Source organism: Scomber scombrus, chromosome 16 (assembly GCF_963691925.1).
Source record: "Scomber scombrus chromosome 16, fScoSco1.1, whole genome shotgun sequence".
In the NCBI taxonomy this organism is placed as follows: domain Eukaryota; kingdom Metazoa; phylum Chordata; class Actinopteri; order Scombriformes; family Scombridae; genus Scomber; species Scomber scombrus.
The window spans coordinates 11,841,484-11,854,427 of NC_084985.1; the positions used below are offsets into that span (position 1 = coordinate 11,841,484).

The 12,944-nt window shown below is 41.1% G+C and overlaps 2 protein-coding genes across 2 annotated transcripts; both read left to right on the forward strand.

Annotated features, from left to right (window-relative positions):
- Positions 1-458: 458 nt before the first annotated feature.
- Positions 459-7,758, forward strand: s100u (S100 calcium binding protein U). Its single transcript, XM_062436457.1, has 3 exons — positions 459-754; positions 3,511-3,641; positions 3,969-7,758. Exons 2-3 carry the CDS (start codon positions 3,522-3,524, stop codon positions 4,491-4,493), a joined length of 645 nt encoding a protein of 214 aa, XP_062292441.1. The 5' UTR covers positions 459-754; positions 3,511-3,521; the 3' UTR covers positions 4,494-7,758.
- A 1,587-nt stretch (positions 7,759-9,345) lies between these two features.
- Positions 9,346-10,204, forward strand: s100s (S100 calcium binding protein S). The gene is made up of 3 exons (XM_062435908.1): positions 9,346-9,359; positions 9,650-9,803; positions 10,016-10,204. The coding sequence occupies exons 1-3, from the start codon at positions 9,346-9,348 to the stop codon at positions 10,202-10,204; spliced, it is 357 nt and encodes a 118-aa protein (XP_062291892.1).
- The last annotated feature ends 2,740 nt before the right edge of the window (positions 10,205-12,944 follow it).

Sequence of the window (12,944 nt, forward strand, 5' to 3'; positions counted from 1 at the left end):
TATTCTTGTAAGTGTCAGCTGGGAGAAGATAAAGCTTCCATCACTGCAAAATTTGTCTGTCTGTCTTTTGGAGTTCAAAAATATGATTCTGTTTATTACCATGACTTTTGTTGATTGAAAAACTAAGTTTATTTGGAAGTTTTGTCCCATTAATAAACCGTGTTGTTGGCAACAGCCACAGGGACATACAGATGTATAAGGCAACTCCTCCATAAAAAGGATTTTAAAACTATAGATGATAACTTTAGTTTCAAAGTTTTATCTTTAAAGACTGTATGTTGGCATTTTAAAACGTGAAATACTTTTGAAAGCGACAGAACCTTGTGCGGATGAAGTAATCCCACCCGCCCTGTCTCCTCGTCCCTGCATATGAAGCCGCTCCAAGCCAGAAGCCTGGTTAGTTGGCGTGAAACTGTGCAAATCACACATGACGCGAAACAGCTGGAACATGAGCCAAAGATAATTCCAATAAAAACGAAGAAGAAGTGTTTTGATACACTTTCACTCCCTTCTCCTATGCTCTTCCACATTCCCAATTCTCCCTCTCATTCTTCCAGGTACACGCCCTTTGACTTGTGAGGGGGAAAAAGTTTTAAGGAAAGAAAAAAAAAACCTAAATCACGGAAGAGATTCTGCAGTCCTACTAGTTTGGCAAGTTCTCTGGGCTCAAAGCAGTGTAGAAAGGCGGAGAAGAGGGCAGAAACTCAAATTTGCGCACATTTATACACTTCTCCTGTCCCGCAGACGATATACGGTGAGTTGAATGTGTCTTTATGGATTCTTACACGTTTCTCCTCCGTATAAGCAATGTATTTGCTCATCGTTTTTGCCACGTTTCGATATAGTCTTGCAAGAGCCATCCCAAGAAACTTGGCTGTGGTCTGATTGCAGGACGGTTTCAATGACTGCAGTTCTCAGAAGTTTTTAGGCTCACGTTGCACTTTTATGAAAGAGTAAATGATAATAGTTATATATAGTATAGTAATAGTATATGTTCTATTTAGGTTTACTTGCACGGTTTTACCGGCCGTGTTTGATTGCCATATGCTCTCCTCTCTGTCTCTCTCTGTTCGGAAAGATATTTGATATTTTGATGTAGATCAGTTGTCAAGTTGTCGATCAAATGCATCCGCCTATCAAAAATGGAGGTGACTTGAGGTGACAGAGTGTTGACCTTGCCCAAAGTCTATCTAGTGGACATCCGCATCGCGCGTAAAATCGCATTTTTGCGCAAAATCAACATTATGCGCACAATATGCTTTCTATAAAGAGGCCCACAAGAGAGACAAATTGGCTGTCTGGGTGGATTTTTGGAGCTGTGTTGCTTAAGAAGAATTCAGTTTTTCTATATTTGAAATAGGTTATGGTATTAATTATTAGACTGGCCTGGTGTTTGTTCATAATATTGCGCTCACGTCTGAACATTCAGTTGTGTGTATTTTCAAATATATCTGAGGATTTAGATGAAACACACCCACGGTACGTCTGCTCGCTGCAATTTGCAGCCACAGCCTAACTTGTTCCTTTTTTAATATTTTATGCCACACGAGCGGTAGTATTGTCATTACTCTGCGCACATACCGTATCACATTCGCCCATTTGGAAACGCAACACTCAATCTACTTTGGGCTCTGGGGGGAAACGGGAAACCTCTAGTTGTAGGCCTGTATATTTAATTATTTGCGCAGTTGTTTTGGGGCCTTTTAGACAAATACCGGGTATTAGTTTGTCCTCTGCTCTGAGTGGGACAAGATGAAGCTCTGACGTGGGACGGGTGATGCAAGGCCCCGAATTCATTTGTCGAAATTAGGGCACGTGTCGGGACTGTGTCCAAGCGGTCAGCCACCTTAAGACAGGCCACTTGGTAAATAATGAATGTAAGACAGAATTGTCAAACCAAGAATAGAATAAATGTCTTTGTTGGGTATTTTTGGATAGGACGCACAGGAGAGCAGTTAAGGCGTCTGTGTACTTTGGCTCACGAGGGTGTGTCACTGGTGCAGGAAGAAGTCCCCTGAAGTTCCTACACAGGGCTGTGTACCTACCATATAACAAAAGAAATGTACAGAACATGTAAAAAATGTAATTAAATTATTTTTTTAAGTGTCCATTTAACATGTGTACGGCACAGCTGTTTGCTTATTACATTATTACTGTTGTTCAGTCACAATCAGATGAGATAGGCTCACTTTACTACATGCAAACTTGTGGTTGTATTGGGAGTAGTGCTCATATGGTGGCAGAGTGCGTCAGAGCAGGACAGTTAGAGATCATTAGGTCAATGAGTAAAATCTAAAAGGGGTCTCGTGAAATTTTAGATTTTAATGGGCCTCTGCTACAGTGTCACGGCTCTCTAATTGGCCGTTGTTAGTGGTAACTGCTGCAGAGAAAACTCACGGTTGGGAGGGTGCTTGAGTGTGACAGGCACTTCACTAATTGAGATATTGCTGATTTGCTGTCTCCAAATGACCACTCAGCGGACATGAGCAAGGAGGCATCCTGTTGAAACAAGGAGTTATTACAACGTGTTTTGTGTTGTTTGCTCTTCTGCATTTGAATACTGAAGCTGACAGACGGGTGTTGTTGCTTTGAACATATCCTCTCAGTGCTTTGGGGCAAACTAGCTAGTTGGCCTGTAAATTCCTGTCTAAGTGATGTACACAGACAGCAATGAATGGAATTCCTGTAAGGATGTGTCACCTACTGGCATGTTTTACATTTTCAGCAATGGTGGTAGATTATCTGTAGCTCCGTCTAGACATACATTCATGATTGTATCTACCCTATGCATAAATCACTTACTGATACTCAAATATTTGTGCATGCTTGTAATAATAGGGAATTGGGTGCTGTTCCGTCTCAAGCGTAATTGTCAAATACATTAGGATGCCTGTATCCGTGTGGAACTGTGTAAAGGCAGTGGCTTGATAAGAAGAAAGGCCAGAGAGAGACGGTGGCATGCAAAGGAATGGAGAGTAGCACCGAAAGAGAGAGGCAGCTGGTGAGAGAGAAAGAAAGAAAAAGAGAGCGAAAGAAAAAGAAGAGCAGACAGGGACTAGGTAATCCCTTAGGTAATCTGAAGCCCAGTCCCCTCGGTAGCTTCGGTGGATCAGATGACCTATCAAAGATCAGAACTTCCATTGTGCATCGCAGCTTGTCTCTCAATCAGACTCCCTCTCACCCTTTCCACTTTTCTCACGTCACTGTCCCTCCCTTAATGCCGCTGTAGACTCAACATGTGAAACGAAAGGCCTCACAGGGACACGGAGGAGATCCTCTGTTTCATTTTCCACTGGATGTGCCCTTCAGACTATCCTGAGACTTCCTCCCTTACAGCACGCAATAGAAAATAGATTTAATCACTATCTATCTATCTATCTATCTATCTATCTATCTATCTATCTATCTATCTATCTATCTATCTATCTATCTATCTGTCTATCTGTCTGTCTATCTGTCTATCTGTGTCACACTGCTTTCTTGACCTGTTGACCTCTCTTTTTTTCCCAGAAAAAGGAGTCATGGAGGCTGCCATTCAGACCGTAGTGAAGGTCTTCCTGAAGTCGACCAAGGGAAGGGAGAGTCTAGGACCGAAAGAGTTCCAGGGCCTCGTCAAGAGCCAGCTCAGCAACATCCTGTCGGTTAGGAAATCTTCATTGAACCTCTTTGAAATAAATACCAACACTTGCATTATGTAACCACCTCAGAGAAAGCACACAGAAGTCTTGTATCAGCACTGTCCCACTCTTAAACATGAGCATTGGTGGTGTAATATACAGTGTGTGAATAGGAAAACTGATCTGATATGATAGAATGGCATTGGCATCAGCATTATAATGTAAATAGAGCCACTGACAGAGGGTCGTTTACTAATCGTGACTGGTGATGTCACCAGTGAGAGTCCAGGTAGGGTTTCAGTGCACTCATCATCATGCTTGATTGTCTCACGGTTTTGTGTGCCCACCCAGGACACAGACAGCAAAGAGGCGGTCAACAACATGGGCCAGGGACTGGATGCCAACCAAGATGGCAAGGTTGGCTTCGAGGAGTACATGAAACTGGTCGGCTACCTGGCGGTCTCTCTCAGTGATCAGCGTTCGCTTGCCAAAGAGGAGCCTGCCCAAAACTCTGCGTCCGAACAAGTGGCACAAAGCACCCCGGACAAAGAGGAAGAGAAGCCAGAGGCAAACGCAGAGGCAAAGGAGGAAGCAAAGCCAGAGGCCAATGAAGAGGCGAAGGCAGAAGCAACTGCAGAAGTAAAGATAGAATCAAATGCAGACGGAAATGTAGAAATTAAGGTAGAAGCAAAGGCTGAGGGAGAGACGCAGCCCGAGGCAGCAAAGGAGGAGGAGAAGCCAGCATTGGTAGTGGAAGAGGTCGTGAAAGAGGCGGAGAAGGTGGTGGAGACAGAAAAGGTAGAGGAAGCCACGAAGGAGGCGGCTGCAGCTCCAGAGGAAGATGGGGAAAAGAAGACAGAGGAGGCGACCTCATAGGGGACAATCCATTGCTCTATCTGAATCACATTACATGCTTACATTCAACAGTACACAAAATACAGCATTGCTAAAATAAGTTGGCATACAAAATATCAGTACAGTAAACACTCCAAACCCAGCTCTGAAGAAACCCTAGTCCTCCTATATGATAAATAATACATGTACATGACATTAGAGTTATTGCTTTGTACTACTACTTACCACTATGTTCATATGTACAGCATGTGCATCCCACTATATAGCACATTTACCTCATTATGATAATACTATGATAGCATGCAGATGTTCACTATCATGTGCATGCCGTATCCCTGTGAAAACCTTAATGCAAAATATGATTCCCCCACTGCAGCACACTGACATATGACCTCATTGTCACTGTGTGTTAACACACCACTGCAGACAAGGGGTCTAGTTTAAATCCCGTCCTCTCCCCACTTTTGCCTCTGTCTGGGTCTTTTCTTCTACAGTTGTGCCATGCATCTGCAGTATACACCTTACTGAGCACTAATGGCTTAAAGGAATAGTTCGGCATTTTGGGAAATTTGTTTAGTAGCCCTTTTGACAAGACTTAAATGAGACTCAACTGCCACTTTCACGTGTCAGTTGAATATGATGCTACACCGGGTAGCCTGTTAGCTTAGCTTAGCATAAAGACTGGATACCAGAGAAAACAGCTCACCTGGCTCTAATTAAAACATTATACCTTGTGGTTTACTTTCTTGCATAGATGTTGAATGCTGAACTATTCCTTTAATGGCTGCATGGAAATTCTGTCAATAACACCTTTCAACTCACAATGCTCTGGAGCTGATTTGGCATGACAATAAACAAATTGTTTTGCTGAGGCATTGCATTACTGAAGCTCATCTTTGTGTATTTCTGCTCCATCACACCTTCTTCTACCCATCTTTGTAGTTTAGAGTGCAGGCTTTCTGCTGTCTCTTTCCCAGAATAGTCAGCCATGGATTAGGAACTGGAAGATCAGGTGTGGCCTTTGGCTAAATAATTAAGATTCAAGGGTGGAATTCACACCAAACGACCCTTACGGTCAAAGGGGAAGCCAAAAATAGTCCCATGAAAGTGGGCTGGGGAGAAACATGTACTGAGCCAGTCAGAGAAGGTGCAACCTGATCCACCCGGATTAGAACGGGTGGGGAAGAACAAGATATCAAGAAAACCAAGAAACGCATTACAAATGTCGTTTGATGGCTATTTTTATCTCATGTACTTTATAAAACAATTATGCTTTTATTGCGTCTACCAAAAATGGCATTAAAATGGTCAGGTTCTTCTCATTGAACCATAAAGGTGCTAGATAGTAAAGTATTTAGAGGGACTGGATGGGGGGGGGCAGAAACTTGACCTTTTTTTTGGATGATCTCTTTAAAATTTACTAATTGTTGCTTGTTGTTTTCCGCTGGTTTTAGCACCAGTTATTCAGGCTTGCATGTTTGTTTACTGGTCACACCCAGTTAAAAGACCCTGTTTGACCTGCAACTGGATCCTTGAGTCCCTGGCATTGGAAAACTACTGGATTAGGCATCTGAGGGGTAACACACCCTTGGACACAAACAATTACATGAAAGTAATCCTGGGATACGATGATCCTTCCCATCAGACAAGGTGGTAGTGTCAGAGGGATCGCTTCATTGTCAGAGGTTGAAGAATACTGAGCCATCAATATGAATCTATGTGGTGTGATCTTTTACAATGGGCTGATACATAAAGACATTGCATGCTATCAGAAACGTATTTGCTAGATATTGCCATTGTATCATTGTATAACCATTCTTATTTGTGGCCATTATTTAAGTTCTACATGGCCTTGAATTTTTGCTACCACTTTATATTTAACTCTTCCTTCTTTGGACCACTATGGAGATCACTTGAAAAACATAGTTCTTTGTCACATTATATGCAATTTGTTAATTACAATTTAATGATCTGTAAATTGTCTCACCATCAATAATGCAGCCATGAAAAAATGGCTCGTGTTGCACGCCTGTTAAGTTATAGGTCTACACGGCCGACCACATAGTGCTTCAGGCACATTTTTGGCATGCTACCAAATGTGCACCTTATGCGCCGAAAACAGCACCTGGCACTTGGAACAGCTCAGCAGCAAAATGGGCAAGACAAATAAACCTGAGTCATGTGGTCACCCTGTCTCACTGTGACACTCCCATTGTAAATATTCATTTACACATTCTGCTTCGCCTTTATACTCATAGTAGTACTACATTTCCTGCATGGGCTGGTGACTAACAACCTTATTGGACATATGGGGTTATTTAGACTATTTTATTATTGCTTTTACGATATTCTTTTTTAATATATTAAAATACTTCTCTTATCAAGGTACTTCCTGTAACCAATGGTAACATTCTCTTGCATCATCTACAGCTAGCTCCCTGTTCAACATGTACATAGGCCCAATACGCTTGCATCATTTGGGACAAGTATATCTATGGGGCCAGTGTATATATAATATATAATATGTATGTATATATATATTATATATCCAATTTTTTAAATCACTTTTCTCTGCTTTCTTTGCTCTCAAAATAATGATAAGACAAAACTGGATCAATGAAAATTCACTTTACAGGCATGTTTTATATGTACACGACTTACTTGCACTACCAACTGATTGCTGGAATTGCAGTAAACACACTTGGGTCAAACGTTATCTGGGAATAATATTATCTTTATTTTAATCTGTTTGGATTATCAGGTGGACTCAGTGAGCTATGAGGGCTTTTTTTCAGAGACGTTGAAGTGTCTGAACCAGCAGTAATGTTACTCTCCCATAGTGTAAACCCCACCCAACCGTAACTCCTTGTAGATTAAAAACATGCTGGAACGAAACGGAGATTTGCAACAGGGAGTGTTTGCAGTTAGATTATCATTACCACACAATGGGTCCCATTCATTCTGACATACATAGATGAAGAGAATCCTCCCGGTGTACATACAAGTACATGGGGGTGCTTTTAAGGTTCATTGGTTTAAATTTGATGTGATTATGGGACCATTCCCCAGGGTATTGTGCAGGCTTGTGTCATTGTGTGTTGATGTACTCTTGTTTATTTCCTGCCAAGTACTAGAGGGTGTGTGTGAGTTTAGCAGTTGGACTCATTTCAGTCCACTGTCATGTCCAGCAAACTCCACTATTTCAACGTCATGTGTAATAGCTGTATCATTTTTTTTGGCTTAATCTATGCAACATGTGTAATGGCTAATATTGAATAAAACTGTGACAATGTATTTTTGTGTATGGCCGTGTGTGTGTTTATCTGCTTGGGTGTGATGGAAAGAGGGAGGGAGAAAAGGCACCTGCAAAAGAGGGAGGATAGAGAAACAGAAGCTGGTATGTAAGTGGGTATGGGAGTTTTTTTTTTGGAGGGGGGGGGAATTGGGACAGGTGATATTTAAGCCACTGGCACACTCTCTCCCCATCCATCTCTGCCTTGGCTCTGTCCCCTGCACCTCTTCAAAGACAAAGGAGGCCCTCCATCAACTCTCAGGTAAGACAGACAGCTTGGAGGGGTTGCTTTATTGTACTTTCTCTTATGTATCTGAAGGTTTTCTTGTAAAGTAAGGCAGTATTTTACCAGCTTTTATCAAAAACATTTGGAGCGTTAAAAACACTTTGTACTGGACACTCAATCGGTGACGTGATAACAAAACTGTGGGAGTCATTTGAAGGTTTTTGTTTGATGTGCAAGCTGTGAAAAGAGCATGGCAGGAAAATTATACATCATTGAAATATGGAAACGAGTAGTAATAGTAGTGTTAAGAAATAACAAAACCTGGCATTATGTATGATGAAGTATGAGAAATGTATGACTTGCAACTAAATAAGCAGGTATGTGGACATTATTTCCTGCAATGTGAAATTAAATCAGCCAATTTTTGGACCATGTTTCTAACTTTTCTAACTTTATAGGTCACTCAGCGTGGATATATCTCCTTCATTAACATTACATAGTGCATGTGCATTATAACCATACTCAATATTATGTTACTGATAGCATTTTCATCTCCATGGTTTCCTATTGTATTGTGTCAGTCACTGAGACAGATGACCCCTATAGATTTTCCAGCTAGCCAGCTTTGGTGTCCACTGACCTCCTCTTTTGTCTCTGCTACCTACAACTCTGACCTCTCCAGGACAATGCTCTCGCAGCATGACAGAAGGCAATAACCGGTGACTGACATTAGCATCCCTGTCTCCTTTTGTAATAGCTGGTAGTTAATAAATCATGCACAGGAAGATTGATGGGGTGACTGTTACCCTCGATATTGTGTGTGATATGGATTAGCCTAAATATAGATTCATAGCTTCTATTTTTATAATGAAAAGGCCCTTAACTGTTGTGTGTTGTTGACTGCCTGAATGACTGTTTGATTGTGTGAGTGCCCTCATCTGTATGTATGGTATGTATGCACAGTGTATATGCTGGCACCTCAGGTTACTCGGCCCCTTATCTTCTGAATGTGATTACCAGAGGAGTTTTGTGTTTCACTTCTGGTTTTCATTTTAAACGATAAGGCGGTTACACGATCAACAGGCAGCGGACATGGTTTACACTGAAACCCCCTTTCACTAATACTGTGTTGTTAATTATTACACACATTACCAATTCAGCTTACAACAGCGATAACCTGAGGACTATCAAAAGTAACTGCTCTTTTATCTGCAGCACATGAAGTTACATAAAGTGTGCTTCTTTTTTTTTTACACACTGAAATAAAAGTCTCAAAATCTGCATTATTGACCATGACTTATCTGTGTCTGTGTGTACACAGTCTCCCCACGCGCCCAAGCACAGGAAGCTCCAAGATGCCGGACACAATGTGTGTAAGATTGTTCGAAAGCCTTTCCAAAGTATCTTCCATCTTTCCATCCAAACATCTGATATGTAAAACCTAGTAAGGTCACGCACACACACACAGTGACCAGAATACTTTAATTAGGATCAGTAATGGCTTCTGCCTAAACTTCACTGCTTTGGTTTTCTTCCATCTATCACTTTGTCTTGGTGGTGGCTTCAACCTTGATTGCTATGTGACCGCACATGCAGCTTGGGATGGAGCGGGCATTTTGTGACAGATTCTGACCTTTTTGACCTGATACCTTTTTTTAGCATGTCCAAGGAGCCCAGTTCCAACCTGGAGAGTGCCATGCAGATGCTCATAAAGACCTTCCACAAGTACTCTGGGAAGGAAGGCGACAAGTACACACTGAGCAGGGGTGAACTGAAGGAGCTGCTAGTAGAGGAGCTGGGGAGCTACTTAGGGGTAAGAGAAGAAGTGTGTGTGTATGAAGAGAGTATGTGTATGTGGTTGTACACTGACACACTTGCAAATATGCATTGATGCTCTGACACACAAGTGAAGGTATGCGGTGACATACTCACAAGTACAGACAGGCCTTTGCAGTGATGTATGCCCACACACGTAACAGAGTACACATTCTGAACTCTACTTTTCTGTGTGTTCCGCACTGACAGAACTCCAAAGATAATGAAGCAGTTGAGAAGGTGATGAACGACTTGGACGCAAACAACGATGGGGAGGTGGACTTCACCGAGTTCATCATCCTGATGGGCGCCCTCACAGTCGCCTGCAACGACTTCTTCCTGGAGTTCAAAACAGATGAGAAACCAAAAGACGGCGAGTCGGCAGAGAAGAAAGATTGAGTCAGTGCAAGAGAGAGGAAGGGGAGAAAAGTGGGAGGGAGAGGAGAAAAGAGGGAGAAGAGGCAGAAGAAGCAGAGGAGGGAAAATAACTGTAAATCAAGAGATAGGGGACAGAGTTGCAACGGATTTTTTGATCTTATGCAATTTGTAAATACTGCAACTACATACGATTGGGTGGCTGAGGAAAGTGGTCCAGCAGATAGTTTTGTGGGTTCACAGAACATGGGGAATTCAGCAGGAGTAGTTTTTTCCCTCTGCAACAGTTTTTCATACCACAGCATATCCGGAGCTGGTCGCACTGTTCTCAAAGCAGTGAATGACTTAACGTATAGTACAGGGTTCATCTCAACTTCAACTTTCAACTCAAATTCAGCTGTTTGGACTGTTTCTTCTATGTTCTGAATATGGCACTGGAGATAAAGGAAGTTAGGTTTTTGCAGAATGCATTTCTTGCACATGAATAATTTGTGAATATATATAAGTTACAGATTATCATATTATTGTACTGTATGTACTCAGTGTTGAACAATAGAATATGATTTATCCCCTTTCTTGCGCCTATTTTGTAATCTTTACAATGCATTCCTCAAAATATTAAACATGGCATTTAACCAACTATCAAGTGTTGTCTGTCTGGTTTAGCATGCTTCAAAATCCATTCAAAGTGATCATCCACATGTAGAGCATGAATTGCTGCACCTGGAAATCAAGTTGAATGGTGCACAGAGAAACAATGTCAGCAAACTGTGAGTGTGTGTTGGTGTGTAAGCGCCTGTGTCTCTCCATGTGTCTGTTTGTGTGTATGTGTGTGTATTGGGGATTCCCACAGAGTAAACTGCTCCAGCTCACACATCCTGCCAACAATATCCTGCAAGTCTTGTTCCACTAGATATAAGCTGACCCAGATGTTTGACTTGGATCTGCATGGAAAACTTCTTCAAAAGAGAGTCAGAGGGAGGAGAGAAAGAGCAAAGGAAAGAAAGAAAGAGAGAGAGAAAGGGGGTGTGAGGGAAGATAAAGAGTGCTTGTGTGAATGAGTGTGTCTGTGTGTGTGTGTTTGTGAATAAAAGGAAGGACAGCAAAGGCAGGGAATGAATCCAATTTATGGACTACATCAGTCAAGTATGTAACTTGGAAAGCAGTGGTATAATCACAGAGGAATGCTCAAGTTGCTGTGACTGTGAGCACACTTAATGTCCTTCAGTGTCTCTCTCACACACACAGAGATCTGTAAATCAACACCTCATTGGTTTTTGCAACTGCTCGTCAGCTTTAAAATATGACGGAGGAAGAAATGCTGAGCAGCTGAATCACTGATCCTCTTATTCACTTTGAGGTGTAATTGTGCTTGAACGTTGATCAGCTTAAATGCCTTCTCTTCTTACATTCAGCAATATTAAGAAACTGACTCCAGGTCAGCCATCATTTATGGGCGGGGTTCAGCCTATCTGCTTTAATTCCTCGCCCGCTGTGTTCTCTGAAGGCGTCCTCTGATTGGGTGGTTTGAATATTTGAGCTCTACGTGCACGGTCTGCAGATAGGTAACAGTTCAAAACAACAGTGTCAGTGTCTGTTAACCCTGTTGTAGTCTGAATAGAATAAAAACAACCTGTTATGTCAATCCACAGCCTCCGTGACCTACTTTCTCATTCCAAAGGACCAATAAATAAACCGTTTTAATGAGGAGGTAGACTAAATAATGGATAAATGTGTGAGGTTCAATGTCAATTAGCTTCATTTGTAACATAATGTATATAAAATATGAGTTTTCAAGCAACATAAGACAACAAATAACACCATAGAAGTCAAATAATCTGTCCCCTATAGCTGCAGGTGTTGGTTAAAAAGAATTATTTAATATGCCAAGGGGAAGAGTCTCAAAAATTACAACAACATATCTGAAATACAAAGAAGCTGCACTAGCAGTCACATATGACACACATACAGTGGTGGAGGAAGTATTCAGATACTTTACTTTGCAACAATACAACAATGTAAAATACTCTATTAGTAAAAGTTTCAACTCAAACTCCTACTTAAATCAAATTCAGAAGTACTCTAAGCAGAATGTACTTCTAGTATCAAAAGGGCTTGTTCTAAAAAAAAGAAAAGAAAAGAAGACTATATAGGTTATATAGATTCTTAATTGTAAAGTGTACCAATGCATAGGTAGAATTTAAATTTGGTAGGTGGTTTAGTCAAGTACTTTATATACAGTTAGCTAGTTTAGTCCAGTGATTCCCAACCTAGGGATCGGGTCCGTTCCAAAGGGTCATGAGATGATTAATGTTTTAAAAAAGCTGAAAAAACAAAGTTGGTACAAATATTTGCACTCATTTTGGGACTTTTATTTCATGCTTACTTTTTATTTATTTAAATGAAACCATTTAATAAGATTAGAGGGGAAATGTCATTTTTTTAAATGAAACTACTAACAACTCATAAATGTCCCAACGGACACAGATTTTTTTAAAAAGGGGTACGAGCCAAAAGCCACTGCTTTAATCTTCGACAGTGATTTGTATTTTATAAGCTCTCTCATCTGAAAAGTAACCAGTCACCACAGCTGTCATAATGCATTATGAAATGATCTCTTAATGATCAGTATTACCAGGAAGATTGATTGCATGAATAACCTGTTTCAATAGTAATTCTGGTACCTGACTATTGTTTGAAGACAGACTTGAAAAACTGTGAACATATCCTTTGAGTACCGTACTGCAGTAAATGTGCTTAGTAC